General features: G+C 42.0%; 2 protein-coding genes and 1 long non-coding RNA gene across 7 annotated transcripts in view; 1 reads left to right on the forward strand and 2 right to left on the reverse strand.

Annotated features, from left to right (window-relative positions):
* fancm (FA complementation group M) overlaps nt 1–24,336 on the reverse strand; it is a 39,117-nt gene that overhangs the window by 10,659 nt on the left and 4,122 nt on the right. For 4 of the 5 annotated variants that reach the window (XM_019888189.1, XM_019888193.1, XM_019888192.1 and 1 more), the window contains exons 5-13: nt 10,255–10,386; nt 9,111–9,243; nt 8,917–9,006; nt 8,031–8,135; nt 7,769–7,947; nt 7,129–7,335; nt 5,728–5,968; nt 5,487–5,635; nt 4,180–4,344 (exon numbers count right to left, since the gene is read on the reverse strand). In XM_019888189.1, the coding sequence (XP_019743748.1) occupies nt 4,180–4,344; nt 5,487–5,635; nt 5,728–5,968; nt 7,129–7,335; nt 7,769–7,947; nt 8,031–8,135; nt 8,917–9,006; nt 9,111–9,243; nt 10,255–10,386 (1,401 nt within the window). The remainder of the gene's footprint in view (nt 1–4,179; nt 4,345–5,486; nt 5,636–5,727; nt 5,969–7,128; nt 7,336–7,768; nt 7,948–8,030; nt 8,136–8,916; nt 9,007–9,110; nt 9,244–10,254; nt 10,387–24,336) is intronic. The other variant, XM_019888190.1, reaches the window with a different exon arrangement.
* soul3 (heme-binding protein soul3) lies at nt 14,759–23,684 on the forward strand. The gene is made up of 5 exons (XM_019888202.1): nt 14,759–15,356; nt 19,633–19,727; nt 21,324–21,465; nt 21,545–21,728; nt 22,239–23,684. Exons 1-5 carry the CDS (start codon nt 15,113–15,115, stop codon nt 22,408–22,410), a joined length of 837 nt encoding a protein of 278 aa, XP_019743761.1. The 5' UTR covers nt 14,759–15,112; the 3' UTR covers nt 22,411–23,684.
* LOC109526745 (uncharacterized) lies at nt 16,879–19,626 on the reverse strand. The gene is made up of 2 exons (XR_002170404.1): nt 17,510–19,626; nt 16,879–17,427 (listed from the first exon to the last, which is right to left on the reverse strand). It is a non-coding gene; the product is annotated as an uncharacterized LOC109526745 (long non-coding RNA).

The following is a 24,336-nucleotide window of genomic DNA, read 5'->3' on the forward strand; positions in this document are numbered from 1 at the left end:
TAAATAAAAACTAAATGCAGTATCTGATGCTTGTGTAACGGTTGAAAGAATGTGTGGCGTTATGACACTAACCACACAGCGTACTACATCAGACATAACACACCTTTACCTCGGCTCGCGCAGCACCATTGTTTGACGTTTCCATACCACTTGCGATCTAAATGCATGGCTGGAAGCAATTTTATTTCTGTGTTGGTACGTTGTAAAAGTGAGAGGGTAACTCATGAACATAAACACGAGTGCCACAAGCTGAACAAATCTCTTCACAATTTCGACTTAGTCCTGGAACTGCTTGAGGCTAACAATTAGCGCTTGAACACAAAGTGACCTGGATAAATTAAAAGTCTGAGTTTTGACAGCAAACATCATAAATCATTTTCAGTGTGTTGTTTTTTTTTTTCTCCTTTAGAGAAAATATGGTGAAGAATGTTTCATGAAAAAGTTACAGAAAAGAACTTTAAGCTACGATGTATTAACGGTACTTAAGACACGTGGACAAAACTGTTGGTACCCCGCTGTTAATGAAAGAAAAATAAATTGCAATAGTCATAATAAATTAAAATGTAACGAAAATGAACCAATGAAAATCAGAAATTGCGTTTGAATTGTGGTTCAACAATTTTTTTTTTTTCATGAAAAAGGCCTTAACAAAAATGAGGGGACTCGCAAGAAAAGATCATTTCAAAAATAATTTCACCATAGAGACCTGTTCAACCAAAGTGTGTCCTCTAATTAGGATCACAAGGGTCTTCAAAACGATTTAAGTTTGACAAGTAGTCACTGTGCTGTTTGGTGACACTGTTTGAACCACACTAAACATGGACCAGAGGAAGCGAAGAAGAAACTTATCTCAGGAGATGAGAAAGAATATTTATAGATGAGCATGTTAAAGCTAAAGACTACAAGCCCACCTCCAAGTGGTTTAGTGTTAGTTTTACTGCAATTTAGGATGCATGAGAATGTCCTGCATAACATCGACGGTACCAAAAAGAGCATCGTACAACCACCAAATACATTTACGGTGAACACCAAGGTCAAATCCTTGAATCGCATCCATTTTTGTTTATGCCAAAGTGGACTTCTTGGGAGGCGACCGAGGAGTACACCACTGTTGAAAATAAAACATTAACAACAACAACAAAAAGTCAAACTGCGTGTTGAAAACAAGATACAAAGCTTCGAGGAGAATGTCCTATGGAGACAACAGCTGCACAACAGCTCACACAGATGCAAAAATGAGGCATCAAGAAAAGAACACTTCCCCTACTGTGAAACATGGAAGAGGCTCTGTTAGGTTCTGCGGCTGCTTTGTTCCACCTGGCACAGGGTGTCTTCAATCTTGAGAACAAACCCTTCAAACCTGGGACTAGTGGAGCAGTTTGCTCATGAAAATTGGGCCACAATTCAAAGTTACAAAAATCGTTTGATCACAGTAATGGTCCCGAAACAACAATACGAAAATATTAATTTATGGGTAACATACTTTTGTCCAATACTGTTTACTAAGTTTGTTGTTGTTTTAACAAATTTTGTTGAAACGAAATTCAAAAGCAGTGTCTGATAGTCATTGGTTAATTTTCATTAAATTTGTATTTTTTATGACTGCTCTTATTTTCTTTCAATGACGCAGTGGTACCAACAATTTTGTCCTTGTGCGCAAGTATGTAAAACTGCAGCAAGTACTTAATTAGCTCAATTCATAATAATGACATTTTTTTATGCCCTTATACAATATAATTACCGGTAAGTGCTAATGACAAAAAAAAAAAAATCTAAATGCCCTTTTCTCCTGTCATTCTGTCAAAATAATTTAGTAATTTGGATTCTGTTTTTGCTGTGTGCTGCTCTTCTAGTCTCCATCTAGGTCATCACAGCCTGACCCAGATCCAGCTTCCTGGGTTTATGTAACGCTTCAGAGGATTGCATAATCACAAGCGCGGAGGCCCGTCTGTCTTTATGGACCGCGTCTCCTCATCACAAAGAGCAGCGTGACAGCGGGCCGCGGAAAACGCAGCATGTGCTTTGCTTGTTGGCCCCGGCCAAACAGAAAATGTCTTCAAACGACTGGAAAAACAACCTCGGGAGGCTTTCAGAGAGAGAGGGACTGATTGCTCCTTCCATTGATTATTGTGAGATTACTCGCCAACGGCTTTGAGAAAATTGCCGTTGTTTGTGTACATTCAAACGTCATAGTAAAGAAAACTCTGAATCTTCTGTATGTCAATGTAAAGGGAGCAAGGGGGCTCTTCTTCTCTCCATTCTCTGAGGAATCGGACCATGACTTGATTATACCTTGAAACCACCAAAAAGGCTGCTGGTGCAAGAGTAGAGGGCAAAAAAATTAAGACTGACTGATCCGAAAATCACAGCAGAGGTGCTGTGTGAGATAAGCGGTTCAGATAACAAATGGATGGATTGTTCTTATTATTGTCTCATACTTGATTTTAATCCATAGGTTATTTTTTTTTTCCATTTTTTAAGTGCTGTATAAACCGGAGGAAACCGGAGTACCCAGAAAAAACCCACGCAGGCACGGGGAGAACATGCAAACTCCACACAGGAAGGCCGGAGCCGGAATCGAACCCTGCACCTCTGCGCTGTGAGGCCGGCGTGCTCACTCGTCGCCCACCGTGCCGCCTGTACTCCATTATAGTCACCCAAAATCTGTGGAATGCTGCGATTGGAAATTTTTAATCAGAAATGTTAGTCTTGGGAGAATCGGAAAGTTGGTTTAAATTTGTTGCCTGCACATCCTTGGTAAAAATCTCCAATCTCAAGCACTTCCTAAAAGGTTCTACGAGATTCAGATCTGATTGTGTAGCCTTAATTTCTTGCTCTTAGCAGACAACAATGAAAGCGGCCGTGGTCGTCTTCTTCTTTAAAGCAGGCCACGCACTGGTGCAAATTAAATCTAGTTATATTACGAGTTAGCCACTTGAGAAATGGGTTGGATTCAGGTGTCTAACTCTTGAGCCCGCACGTCTAAAAGAAGCAGAGTTAGTAGAACTCGATTTTCCAGATCATGGCATGGTCACAGTGCTAAGACAAGTACATGGCTGTGGTAAAGAGTTCATAACAAGTTCTACAAACTCATAGTGGAAGATCAAGAAACAATCCAAACATCACAATCCGAACAAACTTCTATTTCAAAGCAACACCTCTTCTAACGTTGTTGAAAATTATAAGGAGAAACTACTCCGAAATCTCTTAAACAATTCATGACTGTGGACCTGATAAATCTCTCCATAAAAGTAATGCCCAACATCAAAATGAGCCCGTTTACCAGACAACCCCTCCATGTTTTGTTTTGAAAAGTAGGTTAGCTTCTATGCCTTGTTTAGCCAAGACTCACCGTAGGGAAAACAAAAGGTGGGTTTTACCATAATCGCTGACCTAATTTCGGGGATTTGGACCGATGCAGCCATTTTATCGATGGCCCAATCTTCTGAACTGAGCTGGAGATACTCGGCGTGCTTAAATCAACATCAGGTGGTGAGTAACAAAGCAGCCGTGTGATTAAATTACCCCTTCGATGCGGGATGTCGAGACCTGGCTAATGTTGTGAGTACGTAAAAAGAAACCACATTCAAGCCTGTTTGGAGTTCTGTTATTGAAGATGCTAAAAAATAAATCTCATGGCAAGTTTTTGGTCGCTCTGATAACCCATGCTGTGGTCTTGGGACTGTCAACATGTGGAACAAGAGTTTAAAAAAAAGAAAAAATGTCAGAGAGCAAAGCAACTCATTGTCCAAAAAGAGAAGCAGTTGTTTGCTTGAGTGAAAAAAAAAAAAACAAGAATAGAAACGAAGAATCTCAACGAATCATTATCATCGGTTGAATCATGACGTACGAAAACCACTGAACTTGTTTGTCACGTCAAGAATTTGCCTTCTAGGTGGAAAGAATGACTGTAGTTACTTAACCCTAATTCAAGCCGTACGTTCCGATTAAACGCAGATGACCTGCTTTCAAGAAAGTCAGTTAGGGTTTCATTAAAAAAAAAAAAAAAAAGAAAAGAAATACCACCGCTGCCCTTCTGCAGCCCCCAGCTTGTGCAATCTTATTTTGTAACAGATAAAATTTGATTCTTGATGCTTCAATGTCACATGGCTGATTTAGAAAACAGTCAAGAGATCTAATATGTCACTGTTTGAGCGACTACTTTACACAACATCTCACCTCATTTTCCTCCCGCATGCTGTCGACAAGCTGCATCACCTTAATGAAATGCTGGCAGCGCAGGGAGTGATCAACAACATGGGTTGGAAGTGCCCGATGTTGCCAGTGCCTCCATTCCGAAAGAGAAAGCTCTCGTACGGGTGCGCCGCCTCTAGGAGCGCCCTCCTTTGAAATAGAACATGGTTGTAGTTAGTTAATAAGCTTTACACAAACTGTTAGATACACCTACAAAATGTCACGAAAGCTGTATAGAACAACAACAACAACAAAATCAGATGTGCCTCGACGTTTATTTGTTCTGTGACTCAAAACGCGTATCTCTAATCATCGTTACCCATTGAAATAAATGGAAATATCTTTCATCTATTGCACCCCCAAGTAAAACACCTCACAAATAAAATTTGAGTAGTGTGACTTCATTCTTCAATTCATTGTGCAAATCCTTCTGGTGAGGACTTTGGCCACTAGGGAGCTGTATATAATATCCATTAATTTTTACACAAAGACGTAGACTGCCAGAGGATAAAGAACATACTTGTGAGTGTTGGTATATTGTCTCTCGACATGTGTTGCTGCATAGTTTCTGTTCAAATACCCATTTGCTTAATGGGTGATAACACCGCAACATTGATCTTGGTTTTCATGAGCCCATCTGCATTGTTTTGCATTGTGTGGGAGCATTAAGCTAGCACACGTTCTCAAGACCAAAACATGTGTTTGATAAAATACATAACATGCAATTCTTGGTTTTATGATTACTTTTACCGTAAGCTTCAAATCAGAATCAGATTTATTGGCCATGTATGCAAAAAAAAAAAAAAAAAAACACAAAGAATTTATTTCCCAGTTACCACCTGTTCAGAGGAACATAGACAAGAGCAATAATCAACATGGGGGAGACGGAACGAGAAACCTGGCGGGTAGCTGTTGAACGCCCCGATCTTAGATGTGAAAGGAAAACAGTCAGGAAGAGAAGTGGGGAAAAAAAAGGATAGACTCGATACTAATGGGAGTGGCAGTAATCAGACTAAAGTAAGCACCCAGTCTTTTTTAAAGAATTTTTCACTATCTATTCACTGAGGACCTGTTTGCCAAGGGCATCAAGCCCCAAGCAACTTAGCTCGGATCATTCTTCATGAGTTATTTCATTAATACCTAATACAATGAGTTAATTAAACCCAAAGTTAGCAGTTTGCACATGGGGACTAATGGCAGACGAGCTGTTTGTTCCCACTTTGCTTTTCAACCCTCAGGAAGGGAATACGGCAAATGAAAAAAATGAATAAAAAAATAAATAAATAACAGACCTGAGCTTGTACATCATGTGGAAGGGAGAGGAAGCTTGATTGCCTCAATGTTGGTTGAGCTTCATCTTCAGCCAGCTTCATCTTGGACACCCACACTGAATACTCTGTGTCGCTCAAGAAGGGTCCTGATGCAGCAGCCTCCTGACAAACTGACACCCCCAAAAATAACTAAATAAAAAACACACTCAATCCAAAACCCAAGTTTTTTCAGTAGAATCTCAAATCAACAATGATCACTCACTAAAGTTTTGTGGGTGGATGAGTGAGGTCCGATCCTGGGCGTTTGACCGGCGACCCCTTGACGACCGCCTGCTGCTGCCTCGGTGGTCAAACTGGCCAGAGGTGATGTGCATCTTGTGCAGCGTGGGGGTTATACAGTCGGGTAGCATGCGGGGACTGTTGGGGTACATGTGGAAGCCCCTTTTGTTGTCCACGATGGATTTCAAGAGGTTACGCTTGTTGCTCTGGCTTTGGTTGTACGTCTAAGAGGAAGTACGAATTGGAGGTCAGGTGAAAGGTTGTACAATGCTCGGGAAAATTATTTCGCTGCTTGCTGTTTTCTGATTGACTGGTGTTTTTCCACATCATCAAGCCAATTTTAATATGTCAACAAGACAAGTGAATACATAAAGCAGTTTTGTAATGAGGACGTTATTTGTTAAGGGAAGAAAAAAAGATTCCAAAACTATTAAGTCTTACGTGGGAAAAAAAAAAGGAATTGCCCCACCTTGTCAAAACATGACTTCACAATGATCCACAGTTTTTGGAACACACATCAGACAACCTAATCTACCAGTTGGGAAAAGGTTACAAAGCCGTGTCAATTTCTTTACAAAAGAAGATAACCGGAAACATTGGTGAACCGGTTGGCCACCCAGAATTACTGTAAGAGTGAAACCACAACTTATACAACAGGTCACATAAGAAGGTAGATCGACATTAAAAAAAAAAAAAACTGCAGTTAAGGCCCGTGTTTGTGAGTCAGTCAAAGGAAAGACAAAATAGCATTCATGGGAGAGCTGCTAGGGAAAAAAAACAAGCCCCTGCTGACAAAAAAGATCACAAATGCTCTTCTCACATTAAATAATGAAACAAATAGTCTTTTAAAAGCTGCAGTTTATAGCTACTTGTGTTTTATTTGTGAGGCAATAAAATCAGATGGACAAAAAAATTTAGTGCAATAAATATACAAAAAATATATTGTTATACAAAATTCACATGAAAAATTAATTGAATACATAGTGTGTATTGGCTCTGACCAAGTGATATCTTTTTGGGAGAGTGTATGGAAAGATTTTGGGAGACTGCATTTTTTTTAATGGTCGCACTGCACCCGGATAAATTTGCAAAATAATCTTTATAAAGGGAAGCTAAGTACCAGCTTAAGTGCATGCTAGCACCATGTAAAAAGGTAGTTACAAAAAAAAAAAAAAACAGTTCAATCAAGGACCTCCAACACCAGATGACTTAATTGACTTCCATATCATAAGCACTCTACACATTTTTGTTGAATGTTGTGTTCTGTACGGACACAAGAAAAATAAAGTTTCATCAGAAATCAAGAGAGTAAAGTGATCACTCATTTAAACAGCAATTTATATGAAACACGCTGACGTTTAGGACTTGAAATTAAAATACACACCCTCTCTTCCCGGCCCTCAGCCAGTATAACCACAATGCGTCCTTGCCTCTGACGCCCGGTGCGGCCCATACGCTGCACGAGGCGGGTGGGATTCTTTTGCGCGTCGAAGCACACGATGAGGTCGACCTCGCCGATGTCCAGTCCTTCCTCCCCTACGCAGGTGGACACAAGCGTGTTGAAGCCACCCTGACGGAACCTGTTCACCACCTATTGAAACGACACCATCAAAATTCTGTTTTGCTTTCACATGCATTTTAAAATGAGCTTTCATTTTATATAGATAGATAGATAGATAGATAGATAGATAGATAGATAGATAGATAGATAGATAGAGATAGAGAGAGAGAGTTTATCAGCAGATTTCAAAAAATTCTGAGCTACCTTTGTGTTGTCATCTATATGATGCTCATTGCCACCCACAGTATTTGCAAATCTGCAGTTTGCGTTGGCAACTGTGACATTTAAGAGCGCCGTCCTTCAGTATTCACCTGTTACATTGCTATCCAATGAAAAGCATGTGTGTCCAAAACTTGTTGAGTTTGTTTGTTTGTTTGTTTGTTTTTCCTTTTTGCCTTAAAACACATGCTTTTCATTGGACGATGTGATGTGATCGTGATAAAGGGAAAGAGCGAGTGTCCACCTCCAGTTGCTCCTTCTGAGTGAAACCTTTGACTCCTTTGCCTGCCGACGCTTGCCCCATGAATGTCATGACTCTGATCAGCGGGCTGTGGCGGTTCAACATGGCAGCGATCTCCTGCACGCTGTCACGGAAGGACGAAAAGATCATCACCCGCGTGGTGGCTTCCTGTGCACCCGAACCTGGAGGGTTAAATTTTAAGGCACAGTTGAAAGGAATTGTGATGTCACCGCATCTGTGAATTGTTATCCCACCGCCAAATTACCATTACTGTCGGACGCACGCTCAACCAAGAGTCGGAAGTGTTGCAGGACCACGGCCTCTAATTTCTGCAGTTTGGGGTGACCATAAATGAAGGGTTCATCTGCGCCTGTGGGTGTGAATCACGGGATGTAATTAATTTAAAAAAAAGAAAGCCATGAAGATAATCTCATCATCACGGATGAATAGAATCTGTTCAGGAATAATGCTTCTCTGATTTTGAAACATTTTCCCCACAGCCATTGAGCAATATTTTAACATTCTTTAAGGGTCATGCAAAAGGAAAAGTAATGAGATTTGGCAGTGAAATTTCACTGAATAAAGCATCACCGGATGAATAAAGTATCCATCCATCCATCCATCCATCCATCCACCCAGCGAGCTAGGTGTCAATCCAAACAATCTCTTCAATGTAATGATAAACAGAGAGGTGATAAAAGCTGCCACGAATGTATACAGTGAACATGAATATAACAAAACAATCAGTAATGTCCGCACTGACAACAAAAAAACATAATAATCATGTGCTGAGAGGCAGGGTTCGTTTCCAGCCTTCCTGTGTGGAGTTCACATCTTCTCCCCGTGCTTGCATGGGTTTTCTCCGGGTACTTCAGTTTGCTCTCACATCCTAAAAACATGTGTAGCAGGTTAATGGAACACTCTAAATTGTCCCTAGGTGTGAGTGTGAGTGTGAATGGTTGTTCGTCTCTGTGTGCCCTGGTTGGCTGGCAACCAGCTCAGGGGGTCTCCCGCCTACTGCATGAAAACAGCTCTGACAGGCTCCAGTACGCCCGCGACCCTCGTGAGGATAAGCGGAGTAGAAAATGGATGGATGGAGAGATGAATGGATGGATAGATAGATGACATGCTTTGAAAAAAACGGCAAATACCAGGGAGCTTCGTGAAATTTGCCTCCATCTCATGATAAAGGTCCATAAAGACGGGAGTTCTCTGCAGCTCATTCCTGGCCCGGGACATTTCTAAAACAAAGGATGGAGATGTCAAACAACACATCGCGAGGAAATGATACCTCCCCCGGTAGGGGACGTTTTGTAACTTTGAGGTAGAAATCTATTAAACAAACCCCTGGAGCCATCCATGATCCCTTGAACGTAAAAGAAGAGCGACCTGAGTCCCATCTGCATGAGTAGCTCGTAGCCATGATACAGGCTAATGCAAAGGGCAAAGTCTCCCTCCAGCATTCCCTGCTGTGGTCCCTGCAGGCACAACATGCGAGTAGTACACAAGACTACAGTGAAAAAGAACTGCTAGGAATTTGGAATGCAATGCAACCACAAGTCGTGTAAAATGTGTTCTGCCGCCAAAACCAGGGGTGGGCCACATAGGTCACACTAAAAACAAAATCTGTGCCGAGTATTTTTAATGAGCAAGAAATAGGATGTGAGCTTGACTGCTAGAGGGAGGATCGCTTTCTCTTTAACCTTCTGCCATTCCCGGTGGCGTTTTGGGGCGTTATGTCCATAATGCGAGTGGAGTCCACGCTCGTAAATTAATCCCCTGCGACACCGGACCAACAAAGCACTCTGATCTTCATGCACGTAAGGTATGGGGACATATTAATTACAGCAGAGTCGATGCTTGTATAGCGAACGAAGAACATCGAAGAAAAGGTGCTGTCTGCCGCACGATAGATGCATTCCATTTGGTGAAGCCGTGTGTGACGGTTAACAAGTGACATGTTTAATGAACATGGCAGGCAGCTATTCTATTTTGACTAACGTTTTTCAAATCCTGAAATTATCAAATTAATTACTGACGAAGTGTGACGTTTTTAACTGCTGCAAATGACGCATTTATGTGAACTGTCTCTGAAATGGACATAAGATTTGAGAGACGAAGATGGAACCTTCACTAGGATAAACCTAAAAGGCACTATAATATTCTCAAGTGAACCTGATTTGACCTTTGAATACACGTATCCGCTGTTCAGTTTTTCACTACTTGTTGGACAACCTTTTTCTCTAAAAAGGAAACGAACAACAAAATTCAGAACAGTGATTTCAAAATGTTAACAGCAGTAAACCAACGATTGGGAAAAGACTTTCTGGTAGGCCGCCCTTCCAAATATGGGCATGATGAGCGTAGTATGAGAAGGCCTTTAGTCTCGTGAAGTCAAATTGTGAAGAGCACGATGAAGAGGATTGTTTAAATACCGATTCCAGTCAACCCAGGAAATGTCCTGGTTTGTTGATTGAAAACGGACGTACTTTGAGGTGGGTTGGGGGATTCTTTCGGAACTGGTCCCTGGCAAGGATGAGCTGGTACTTGGAGAAACTCTGAAGATCCTTGTGTGCCATCACTCGGTTGTGGACCAAACGTGACATGAACTTCTCCAACACCTAGTGGAGAGAGAGAGAGAGACACGCACAGACACACACACACACGCACGCACGCACACGCACACGCACACACACAATGTATGTAGGTCATCATAATTGGCCATTTCCTGCCAATGCTTTTTCACTGATGAGCAGACAGAAAGCAGGGAAGTGATTCCGCATATGCTTCATCACGCCTCACACAAATGTGCTTCTGTTATTTACCAAACCAATCTTGCGCCGACTGAAAGAGGAAGAGGTTTCAAGGTCTCGACAATAGACGAGTAATATTATTTGGGCTGGATGTGATTTTTCTTTCCCACTGCACTCGATTTTGAATAAAAGCAAGCGGAAGATGTGAGCAATTTGTCACACCGAAAATTTGAGCCGCATCAATTCAGCCGCACAGCATGAGGGAGTCGTTACTATTTCAATTTTGCTAATGGTAGGGAGTTGCCCTAGAAACAGAAGAAGCAAACACATGCTGAGGAACACAGTACAATGCAGCGCAACATGTACAGGTGATGAGCGATTGAATTATCTCGAATGTTCCACACATATTCAAATCGCTCCAAATAACGTGTTATGTGGACTGTGGACTGTAAATTTCCCCATTGTGGGACAAATAAAGGACATCTTATTAAAGACAGCCCTGTTATTATTAACTTGCATATATAATATTCTAATTTGCCAAAGAGAGAGACTGTTGATGTTTTGTCACGTGTTCAGTAAGCTGCTTTGTTACAGCTGTTGCTGTTCTATAAAGCGTCATGTAAATAAAGTTGAGTTGAGCTGCATGCACTGACAACTCCAAAAAAAAAAAAAAAAAAAAAAAAAAAAAAAAAACACCCCCCTGCCACTGATGAAAGGTTTTAGCAGTTTTGAAACCGTGACTTTTTAAAAATTGTTCAACTGTATACCGATATACAGCCATACCTTTAAACCGGTGACTGGTCAGAGCCGAAGAAAAAAAGATAAATAAAACACTTTTTTTTTTTAACACCTGCCACACGTTTGAATACATTTAAACTAAAAGTTTTAAGACCTTTTTTTTTTTTAATGGAATGTTAATTTAACGCAAACATTGAACATATAAATACTCTTTTTAAATTAATTCAACCTAGCATTTCAACAGGGGTGTGTAGACTTTCTATGTCAACTATAGATGGTGAAACCTCGATTGAGCCTGGCTGGCCCTTTCCCAGAAATGGCTGATAGTGATCATGCTTTGCTTTGGATAGGAAAGTTGAGCCACTTGGCGCTTTTAGGCTAAATCTCAGCACGCTTGTCAGGGGGCTGAAGCAAGGTGCTCTGTTCTTTCCGGAGCTTTACACGACAAAGGCAGAGGGTTGAATAACCACCATTAATTCCCTTTGACCTTTCACTCAAACGGCCAGTGAATATGGCGTCATCATCGTATGCTCTTATACAGTATGTGTAAAACATCTTACTGGGACAGTGCTTTGTTAAGCATGTGGTGGTGCATTATTTGTTCAAAGTGAACTCGGCGCATGAGAGAAAACAGAATTGTCAAAATAATTTATTGAGAGAGAAAATCTCATTTACTCTGGAAGCAGCTTGTCAGATATTTGCTGTAATGACTAAAATACCATTAATCAAAATGCAATTTTAATTATTTGGTTTTGTCAGCACGCCATGCAGTGCATACATCATCTTACGCACAAGATGGGGAAATTAGTGGGAGGAAAAAAAAATAGAATATAAATTAAAAATGAGAAGAAAAAAAAAGAAAATCCACGGGTGCTGAACCACGACCCATCTGGGGGTCGACTGTAGCTCATTTTTGGTTCATCCTGAAATTTCACTTCGTTTGTGTGTGTGTGTGTGTGTGTGTGTGTGTGTGTGTGTGTGTGTGCGTGCGTGCGTGCTTACAGCCGATTGGTTGAAGGGCATGGAGTTAAGTGACGTGAAGAATGTGAGAAAAAAGCCGCTCTGTGGGCTGCTATTAATAACGAAAGCTGCTCATGGCTGAACTCTGCATGTCAACAATGGAAGGGGTGTATGCGCGCGCGCGTGTGTGTGTACGTTCATGTACAAGAACAAGCGTTCCAAAGGTCAACTAAAAAGATAAATAAACCGTCCGAACTCACTCATGTGTAATGAAGTTGATACGGCTCATCACCTACTGATGTCGCTCACCCTGCCACTTACATTATGAATGATTAAGCTCATCTTGGCGTGCAGTTATCGATCCATTTAGTTATTGTCAGGCTGTGTGTATCAACAAAAGCAGCAACGGGGATTATTACAGTAAGTGTGGACGCGTATTTACTGTACATGGAAACTCCCCCACAGACTGGAGAGGATTATATAATGTCCTCTACGTGCGTGTGGAACGGTGCAACATGGTGGCTGGCTGTTGCAGCGCCGCAGATCAGACAGATCAAAATCGTGCCTGCTCAAGTTCAAGTTTGTTTATTATGCTCCGACAAAAGAACTCGTTTGTCCGTTGTCGGCCACATTAAAATGCTACAATAGAGCGGAACCCCCGAAGTGGAACAAGGTCATTTCGTGACACCGGTTGACTTGCAAGTTGCGCTGATTTCAAAGCAATTTCCCAATAGGACACAATGTAAACTGGATTTATTTGTGGCATCACAAAGCCTCTTTTAAGTATACAGGAAATGTTTCAAATACTGGAACATTAATTAACTGTCACACAAGTGTAAAGACATTTTTTCAACTATATACAGTAATTAAAAGTCATTGTCACACACGCATGCACAGCAGCGTTGTAATACTTTTGACAGGTCTTCGTCGCAAGATCATTTTCCGAAGGTCTTGTCTTTAACTCGACTCCCAAAAGTCCTGGTCTTGACTGTCAAGACCGGCACTCATCTGCCATTCTTCAACTTCATGAATGTGCAACAAATAGCTTCAATTCATGTGTCACTAACCCCCTCACCGCTCCCCCCACCACCACCATCACCTACATGACGGCAACCTTTTCAGGACTGAGAGACACCACCGCACACAGGCGGAAGTGAAAGGTGCAAGACTAAAAAAACAAAACTGAGTGAGGACAGCCCTATCTTAAGACCGTAATTAAATGTGGCTTCTTCAGCCACAAAGACTAGAACAACATGCAAAAGAAAATACTCTACAATGTGCAAATTCTGCAGTCTTCAACTCAGTGAAATCCTTGAACTTTGGCCAGCATCTCAACAGAAAACAGACCGGTAAGCTAATGTTAATTTCAGAGAAAGTAACACCAGCGAATCTTATTTTGTCTTCTACAGATTTCTGGATTGAGGTTCTGATTGCACAGTGAACTTGTTTTATTTAACACATATACAGTATATTATACTTTCAATGTAGCTTGCACCAAATCAGCTAAATTGGTTGATTGATTATTTTACTCATAATTTTGCAATACTGTACATACACAGGGATTTGCTGTATCTCTTACAATAATTTTTGTGTGTCGCAACACTGTGTTTTTGACTGTCAAATGTATTTAAAACAACATTCCAATTAAAGAGAGAGCGACATTTTCAAGGAAGTGACGGTTTTAAAATTTAATTGTTATGGTCATGGCCTTATCTTGATCTCAACTCTCAGAAGTCATGAGGCGCGCCCGCCCACCCACACACACACACACACACACACACACACACACACACACACACACACACACACACACACACACACAATATTGTTTTATTGTTTTCGCCTCTCAGAACACAAGTTGTGCCACATGTGCATTCAAATGTTTACATGTCAAATTAAGACCTTTATTGGTCAACCCCCGCTATTCACGGGAGACAGTAACCAGGCCTGCCGTGAATAGCCAAAATCTGCATATAATCGTCACCCATGGAAATGCATTGAATAAAAAATAATATTAATAAACCCCCCCAAATTCTTCAAAACACTCTGATAAACATACATTTTCTACAGAAAACACGGGGAAATTGGAGGGAGGGAAAATATATATATATAACCAATGTTGAGTTCCAACATAAAACACACACACACACACACACACACACACACACATATATATATATACACACACACACACACACATAAATAAAAAAAGATTTTTAAAAAACAGGGAATATTGAAATCCACGAGTGGTTGGCCACGAGTATCTGGGGTGTTGACATTTCATTTTAGGTTCACCCTGAAATTTCACTTGGTGTTTTTTTGTTCCTGTGGAAAGCCCCCTGCTCTAAAGTAACAGTACCCTCAATTGAGTACAGTCTATCAACGCTGTTCTTTTCATTTTGTTGAATAAAGCGATACCAAGGCGAGAATGGACGGTTGTTTGATTGGTACTATTTATCGTCTCGGACAGCAGCTCGAAGATGAGAGATGAGGGAGTGGCAAGGGCCCGAGGAGTCACGTGGTGTACCTCTTCTCCTATAAACATCGCCTTCACCGATTCCCCCCGTTCGAGCCCAACAGACGGAGACTGCGCTCACCGTCGGCTTATTTATTAGCGAACGTAAAGCACAAGTTAAAGGCGGATTTGTATGTCGTTGTGACGATATTGTTTTTTTTTGTTTGTTTGTTTTTCATGATAATGGCTAAATGCGCCGTGGACAGTTGCTTCGAGTCCGATTTGTTGACCCACGACTGGCCGTGAGCCTCATCAGGACACGCGCTGCAGCGAAGTCACGAAGAACGAAAAAAAACGGGATTTTAGCATAACATTGTCCGATCGTTTCTATTTTTTTTTATCAGAAACGACAACACTTTTCTTTTTAATTGCCGCGACAAAATGGACCGCGGTGGCTGTCAAATGAGTGGCGGCGGTGGTGGAGGTGGCAGCGGCCCCGGAGGTGGCAGCGGCCCCGGCGACGGCGGTGGCGGCATGATCACACTGGAGGACTTGGAGTCTTTCTCCGAGGACCAGCTGTCCGACTCCGGCAACGGCAGCCTGGAGGACGACGAAGAAGACGCCGACCGACTGCTGCACTACTGGCAGGACGTAGCCAGAGGACACCAAGTGGAAGTTGCAAAGGGTAATTCAAAAAAAAAAAAAAAAAAAAAACTAAACTAACTTTATTGCTAAGTTCGGACGCAAAAGGGAACGTTGTGACACGGTTAGCTTAGCTGGAGCTTCGTGCCGTCTCAAAGCAGAGAGGTCGAAACAACAAGTGACGGCGTGTTTTTGTCCGTGAAGTTCAACTGCTACGACTCAACTTGGTCGTTCGTGTAAGCCGACCCTAGTTTAATGCTCCTGGTTTATCGTCATGCATTGTGACGTGGTTTTAAATGGCGACATTTTTGACACAAATTTGCCCATTACCGTGTTATTACGGAGTGAAATAAGCTACTCCTTACTAACGCTTTGAGATCATGGGACTCCTAAAGTAGCCTGGAGTGATACTTTGCCAGCAAGTCCTCGTTGTTTAACTCTGTAGACTTGTAAAACGAGTCTCCGAAAGTTTTGTAAGGTTAATACGGTGATAAATAGTTGCTTAGGTTTGTTTTATTCATTGTTATTGTCGAATAAAATCACTACATTAACCTTTTAAGAGTGGAGTAACCTGCCAAAATTGGGGTCTTATCTAATCCTCGGGGCCTCCTGATCAAATCAACAACACACTGTAATTGGTTGTAAATGTTCACGATCATAAATATCCAAAACATTGCACGAATAAAAAAAAAATTATATACACAAACACACAGTTGTGCTATTTTTCAAAACAGACTGTAAACTCAAAACTCCCACCAGTTCAGTTTATGGTTGGCTAAAACAAAGATCAAAACACACCATTGGTTTTTGAACATACAGGAGACATATCATATCGTATGAGATTTAACAATACTGTGTCAAAGTATCATGACCTGCCCGTCGTAACATGACTTAGGCAGAATTCCAAAGCAAGGAAAGAAAGCACAAAAGTATATTTCTGTATCATCTCAGGATTAAATATCACTATCACGAATTAATATTTTTGTCAGTCAGCACTAACTAGACTGCTCCAGAGTGAGAAACCCAACGACATACTCGGCATGTCCCTTCTCCTGCCCTCCAAGCACGGCACTAATTGAGGATTTAGCACAAAATGGCCTGCTGACGCTTTCTGCCTCAGGGAGAGATTATCTACCTAGACTGTGTGCTGGCCGGTTCGTGGTTCCTGCTGCTGCCATGTCCTGCATGTAAATACAGCGCAGAGTACACAGGCAAGGCATCCTTTCCCGAGATTTACAGGTTTGCAGATGGGAGATGTCTGCCATGCAGGCCTTCTGATGATCACCCGCATGCATTGAACATTTCAAATGTAAATCGGCTTTTATGATGCCGACAGGACAGTGTTGTTTTCTTCAAGGATGACGAAATTATTCCGTTAATGCCCTTTTTTTTTTTTCACGACAACAACGAGCTGACGAGCTTAAACATCGCGTTTACTAAAATATGACATGACGTGAGTTTTCTTTGTCGGGAGGAGAATGGACAAAATTGTTCACATGTGGTCTGTCAGACGTTCAAAATGCATGACATCTCTTCCTACTGTGCATGCAACCTGTCTGTCAAAAAAAAAAAAAAAAAATCGACAATGCTGCTGCAACCTATCCTTGTTTGATCATGCCCACTACCTGGCTGGCACATGCATACACAAGCACAGCACAACACGTCTGTAGCCAGTAGTCACACACACACACGCACACGCTTTCCATTGATGGACCATGGCGGCAGTGTCAACAAAAGGGCTTGGTGGTCGGAAATGAAGAAAAGATAGACAAACTTTCTGTACAACCCAGCTGGGAAAAAAAAACAACACAATGCTGGAGTAACTGTAAATGATGGCGGTAACAGTAAATGTGGCCACAAATTAGGTGGAAAGAATGTCCAGTATGAATCTCAAGCGGCATCTGAAGGCCCACCAAGCTGATATTTTATGGCAGGTAAGTCACAACTAGTCCTGTTAACATATCATAATGTAAATGTATACATTTGGCAGGCTCTGGAGTACTTTCTGATATTTAGTTGGATGATGGAATAAAATGTGCGAATTATTTCTCTTATGTCACACAGGTGTTAATTATGAGCTGCAGTGATGGAAACTGAGTGTAAAATCATGCACACTGTCAGCTCTGAGGATGAACTAAATTTTATACCATAACTGCACGAGGGATAGGGGGGACGCCCTAAATGTTATTCCTCTACTCAACAAATTACACTCAATATCTAACGCTGTTAACACGTGGTTTATTCAGACAAAGTGATGCCAGTCAGGTTTCTTTTCCAGCGCTTTGTCTAGAAAACAGTGAACGCCAGATAAAATATTACCTGGCTCGACGCGCTTGCCACTGGCACAGCCAGGTCATGTTTGCACAACTCGGCCAAACGAGGAAAGCTGTCCTCGTTCTGGGAGCGTCGCAGCAGCATGTGCTGCATGATGGTAATTTGCAATGTTGGCAAAATAATGGATCTGCTAAACTGTGACCCCCCACTCCCCTTTACCACCCTTACCAAAACGGTGCATTCAGAAAAGGAGGACAATTTAAATTAAAGTGACAGACTAATGTCATTCCGGGTGCTCATCCGTTGGGGCGAGTGTCACTGCTTTCTCCTAAAGCCAAAAGCGTACTTAGTGATTAGTCGACGGCATGCGTCATTGAAGAGTAAAGTCGACTTGGGTCATCTGTGTAGCCCTTAAAAGGTACTCAAGATGAATCCGCGAAAGAGGAGGTCACATCTTTGAACGCACCCCCAATTTCCGTCTGCCATTGCAAAAGTTAAGACACTCCGCTTTACACAGCTGATAGAATTATTGCCCGGAAAAAGTGTACATTTAATTCTTCCGGACTATGCGATTCAGACTAGTTGTGCACCTGCTTAGCTTGAAATTTGGATGTGACGTGAGTGTTGTTTTAAGCCAGGGAAACAAAGCCTGTGTTATGACTATTGACTGCATCTAGAGTAGACTGAGGTGCTGCCATAGAAACCGATTATATGGCTTTTGTGCTCATTGAGAATGGATGACCGAGTTCGATAGACATTGATTTCTTCTGATATACACGTGCAAAAAATGTTGGTCCTCTCACTTGGATTGATTGGTGGCCCTAACACCATGGATCCACGTGACCTACTTATCCTCTCATCACATTGATTTGATGCGATTGAGTCGGTGTGAATGCCTTGCCTTTCAGTGCATCGGCCTTTTTTTTAATTCCAGGTGATGGGAGTTCTGTAATCACCGTTGAGTTATTAGTAACAAGGTCAAGCCAGCGAACGAGACTAGCTTTTAATAGTTGATAAGAATCTGGCACACGCGATCCTGTGTGTCGAAGGCACCGACTTGTTGTGCTCAATAGTGGTCTATAGCTGGCACCGGGCAGCTTTAATCAGTGTTCTCTGCGTCACCTCTAATACACATCACGCCATGTGATGCCTTGGCACAGCGCTGTGCCCATCTGGAAGCCTTCTCACGCCAGTACTAAACCGCACGCCATGTGAACTTTGGGTGTTTTTCTCATTTGAGGTGTTTTTCCTCATTAGAGGCTTGAGAAGTTTTGAGTGGGGCCTTTTCACAACCACTGTTGTAACCAAGGAAGAAGAATTGCAGCCTCAAGCTTGGGGTTTCAACCTATACGACCCGAGCCAGTCCATCAATGACCTTAAAGGGATAATCCGGCCGAGATTGGCCATTTTTCACTCCAAAATTCTCTTCATATATTTTTTGGGTCGGGAAATTGATTGTAGCTTGCATTTTCAATTTTATCAATTCATTGTGGAGAAAGAAATCAGGATATAACTAGCCACTCTCAAAACATACCTCTCGTCAGCAATATAGCTACGCACCTCCCTCCCGTCCCTCTTCCCACGTCATGGTGGGAATAAGCAGAGGAACAGGCCAGAATTTCTCCGTTGGTGCTCCCATTTAATGTTCGCGTTTTGTCGCAGCTTTCAGACAAGACAGAACGCGACAAAACCCATTCAGGGAAAAAAAAAAATTCAATGCTTGCTTCCTTACTTCAACGATGTCATCTGGCTAGTCTCCGAATTTTAGGGCATTTCATGTTCAGCCCAAGGACACAAAAGCAATATCACCAAGCTTCTGCACAAAACACATACCAAAAACATCTAAACCGCGGAAATCGAGGTCCGACCCACATCGCTGGCTTGTTTGCATTGTTGAACCGTACAGACAGCAAGAAACACTTGACCAAATCCTACACATGTAATCGTCTCAAATTTGTTTGCTAGTAAGTGTGAATCAATTTGACTTGTTAAAATTCTCTTTCAATTGACCCATGTATTCCGTTATGTTCGTTTTTCTATTACAGAAATGTCCGAACCCATTCAACAGCTTACCTCCAATAACAACGGACGCAGTAACAGAGAACACATCCCTTTTACCCTCCTGTCTCGGAAAGAAAAGGTATGAATCTCACTTTGTGTTTTACCAACTTTTTTTGGAACAACAATATTTTCAAAACATGTTTTTCTTTTCTCTTTGTTGCTACAATAATTTGGTCGAGTGCACTACTTTATCTTATTCGAAAGGGTCCTGTTCCCAGTACAGTGAGCCAGTTACCCACCCCTCAGAGGGCCATATCTCTTCATATATTTTTTGGGTCGGGAAATTGATTGTAGCTTGCATTTTCAATTTTATCAATTCATTGTGGAGAAAGAAATCAGGATATAACTAGCCACTCTCAAAACATACCTCTCGTCAGCAATATAGCTACGCACCTCCCTCCCGTCCCTCTTCCCACGTCATGGTGGGAATAAGCAGAGGAACAGGCCAGAATTTCTCCGTTGGTGCTCCCATTTAATGTTCGCGTTTTGTCGCAGCTTTCAGACAAGACAGAACGCGACAAAACCCATTCAGGGAAAAAAAAAAATTCAATGCTTGCTTCCTTACTTCAACGATGTCATCTGGCTAGTCTCCGAATTTTAGGGCATTTCATGTTCAGCCCAAGGACACAAAAGCAATATCACCAAGCTTCTGCACAAAACACATACCAAAAACATCTAAACCGCGGAAATCGAGGTCCGACCCACATCGCTGGCTTGTTTGCATTGTTGAACCGTACAGACAGCAAGAAACACTTGACCAAATCCTACACATGTAATCGTCTCAAATTTGTTTGCTAGTAAGTGTGAATCAATTTGACTTGTTAAAATTCTCTTTCAATTGACCCATGTATTCCGTTATGTTCGTTTTTCTATTACAGAAATGTCCGAACCCATTCAACAGCTTACCTCCAATAACAACGGACGCAGTAACAGAGAACACATCCCTTTTACCCTCCTGTCTCGGAAAGAAAAGGTATGAATCTGACTTTGTGTTTTACCAAATTTTTTTGGAACAACAATATTTTCAAAACATGTTTTTCTTTTCTCTTTGTTGCTACAATAATTTGGTCGAGTGCACTACTTTATCTTATTCGAAAGGGTCCTGTTCCCAGTACAGTGAGCCAGTTACCCACCCCTCAGAGGGCCATATAAATAAAGTTGGCTAATTGGTTTAACTTGAGTTAATTAGTCCATTGAAACTTGGCAGGAGAGTGGCATTAAAACAAAGGACAGTAACAGGCTATCAGTCTATTCATAGGGCAGCTATCAGAGCAAGATGGGGACTGGGGGGGTGTGGGGGGGTTTAATCAGACACCTGTTCGCTGTCCAAAGATAATCTCATAAATCCACTTGTGCCAATTTTGCCTTTTTACCGAAATGAGAGTCATCTCCATGTACTATTAACTCACAGCTGCGTAGCTAAACCAGCAAAAAACAAAACCAAAAAAAAATGCATTATTAAGAGCTATCGCCACAACTATCTTCTTCAGACCACATCTGACTTTGTCATGAAATCCCCGCTTACTCAAGAATTTGGGGGTTTAAAAAAAAGAAAAAAAAATTTTTATATTATCTATATATTTTTTCTAGTGCAATTATAATGGCTGTCAATTATCCGCGGATTTTTGCGATTCCACTTGTAATAACAGCGTTTCTGTTGGCGTACCTTTTGTAGTGCGGGGAGCTGCTATTCGAGAAGCGGCATTATGAAAAGGGCCACTGGGCCTCCATAACAATGCGCGAGGAGACGTACGAACAGAGCATCTGCTACGGCTTCATGAGGATAATGAGATACATCTGCCAGCAGAACTCCTTAGGTGAGTTTAAACACAAGTTGACCAAAATGCTCTATATCACTCAGCGACGAGATGACATCGTATATTCCTTCTCGTGCAGGCGACTACCTGGGCATGTCACTGCCCATTGTGACTGTGGTGCGCACAGACGAGAACCATTCGACCATCGCCCAGGAAGTGACTGTGGCGTATTACCTGCCCACCAACCACCAGGCGCAGCCCCCTCAACCTCATGACCGTGACATCATCATCGAGATCTGGCCCGCAGCTGTTGTGTACACGAGGTGAGCAAAGAAAGGAATGCGATGGTATCAACAGCCTCCAACAACAGCACTGATTAATGGCAAAAAAAATATTTTGCGTTATTAAACAACAAAATATCTCAGTGAGGTGCAGGTAATTGTCCACTTGGAGGCCCCATCCTCATGTTCTACACTGTAATATTTGTCTGAGTGTGTGTGTGGCTTTAAAAAGATTCCTCCTTTTAAAGCCACACACTGCTGGCCTGGTGAGTGACGTGGGTGTCGGCAAATGAAAGTACAGTTTGATGTTACGAGCTCAGGTTAGCGGTTGGTTGTAAACTGGCTGACCATTAGCCAGTCTGGGCGTCAGTTATGGCCATCGTGCATGAATGTTTATTCCGTTTTATTTGTTAAACAAAATAATAAAAAAGTATAATACACCACAAACTAGTGATGTCCGCATATGATGGCGGCATTTGCACTTGATTAGGTTTTGTGTATGGGTGCATTATTGCAAGAAGCTTTTGCTAATATCCCCTCCTCTCCCCGCAGGCCCTTCACTGGCCCCACAAACGAGTTTACTATCGTGGATCAGATCAACACCATGGCTGAGCTGCTCGAGTCCCCTGGCATGTGCGTCAATGACTCGTTCATCGTGGCCGGCTACACCAACCCGGCGCACAGCCAGCGCCAGAACGAGATCTGGTTCCTGGAGCGCCGTTAATGGGGTACAGCCGAATGAGGCATTTCACCAGTGAACCCCCACCCCCGGCACCCTTGGAGCCTCATAAAGACTCATCTCTATTCCACCACCTCTGCCCAGTCCACAGCTCATAGATGCAACATCGTCCTTTTCCTCGTCACGGCCTCATCTTACCAGCGCACTACCCATTCAAACGGCATAGTCAAACCCTTGGGAGTGCTGTAATAAAGCCGCTAAATTATCCTCAGTATCGGACGTGCCGCCTAATCATGGTGCATTTTTATTGTCCATAGCGCCGCTTTCTCTGTCGCATTTCATCTTGCCGAGTTGCTGATGTCAAAACTGTCAGTGTTGATGCACTTGTTCTATTGTTCAAATCTCGAGATCGCTGCAGGTTAAATGGTTTCACGAGATGATTCAATCAACAGGTTACCACACAACCAGTCACTAAACCATTTTTCTTTCTCTCTAGCTTGGACCATTAAAGTGTTAACGTGGTGAGTCGGTAGCGAGGGGAGGTGGGATGTAGTTTCTGTGTAGTGTGCAACACGATGGATGCCAATAACTACCTAACTGAATCAAACTTGACACAAATTGAGAAATACATCAATGTGTGTGTGTGTGTGTGTGTGTGTGTGTGTGTGTGTGTGTGTGTGTGTGTGTGTGTGTGTGTGTGTGTGTGTGTGTGCGCGTGTGTGCGTGTGCAAAACCAAACTATTGCTGGATGACAATCAAAAGCACTTAAATAGATCCGTTGCAAACAAGGCAAAGCATTCCTCATGGTTCCTCCACCTGGGAATTGTTCGTGAGTACGTAGTCACTACTGTATACCGCGACAACCACCACCGCTGCTGATGAGTAGAAACATTGCAAACAGATGCGCCACCGAGATCCGTTTCTTAGACCGAGACCACCAGGAAACCAAAATGTTACGTTGAAACTGTTTATTTGTGATGTTTTGTCTTAACGATGAATAAATACCTGTACCACTTGGAGACAACGGTTCTGTTGAGAAGGGTTGATACATTGGCTATTAGGGGTGGGTGTCCTTGCAAAGTGTTGCTGAAATATCTGCATTGGTAATGTTTATATAGTCGCTATATTTTCAGTTTAACCTTACCAATCCACCAGATGTTCTGAAAGATGTTTTTGTTTGTTTAAAAGATTCAATATATGATTCTATGAATGACAGGATGTTAAAGTATCATTTCCTCAAAAATGATGATAGAAAATTACATTTGGTTTGCCCAAGTGGCCATTAAACAAAAAGAAACAAATCCAAAGATGTTATTTTTCATACATACCATGACTGTGAGCGGAGGTGTTTCAAAGCCATGATACACACAATGAGAGTATGTCCCCCTTTGTGAGCTTGGTTATATGGGAACATCAACCCCTTTCCGTTTAATGTTTGCTTATTTTAGTTGAAAGGCTTAATTTGTGCTGTACTGTGAACATAAAAGTGCAACAGCAGATCACTACTGTGGTTTTAAATAAACATGGGCTTGTTCTCCTGTCTTTTAAAAATGACACAAGATCACAATCTGTTTTATTTACCTTTTTTTCCCCCCATTTCTTCTATTTTTTTTTTCTATCTACGCTACAGAGCTTATGGAGCTGAATGAGCAGAGCTTGAGCTTAATATCGGTGCTTTACCCTTTGCAAAGCAAGGTGTAATAATACAAGTGTGGCGTAAACCCGAGATGGTAGCTCGCTGGTTGAGCAGATTGGCCGCAATGTAACTTTAGGATGTACGGCTTGTAATGTCAAAAATAAACGCACGCTAAATTTAGCGGTTGCTGTGCATTAGCTCTGGATGCTGCAGTAGTCTCCACTTTGCTGCGGCGTGCCCTGTCTCCTTTCATGGATGAGTCTCTTTGCTGAGAAGTAGAATACTGGAGAGCCTCATTCTCCATTGTTTGCTCACATTTAATAATAAAAAAATAA

Source organism: Hippocampus comes, unplaced genomic scaffold (assembly GCF_001891065.2).
Source record: "Hippocampus comes isolate QL1 unplaced genomic scaffold, H_comes_QL1_v1.1 scaffold112, whole genome shotgun sequence".
In the NCBI taxonomy this organism is placed as follows: domain Eukaryota; kingdom Metazoa; phylum Chordata; class Actinopteri; order Syngnathiformes; family Syngnathidae; genus Hippocampus; species Hippocampus comes.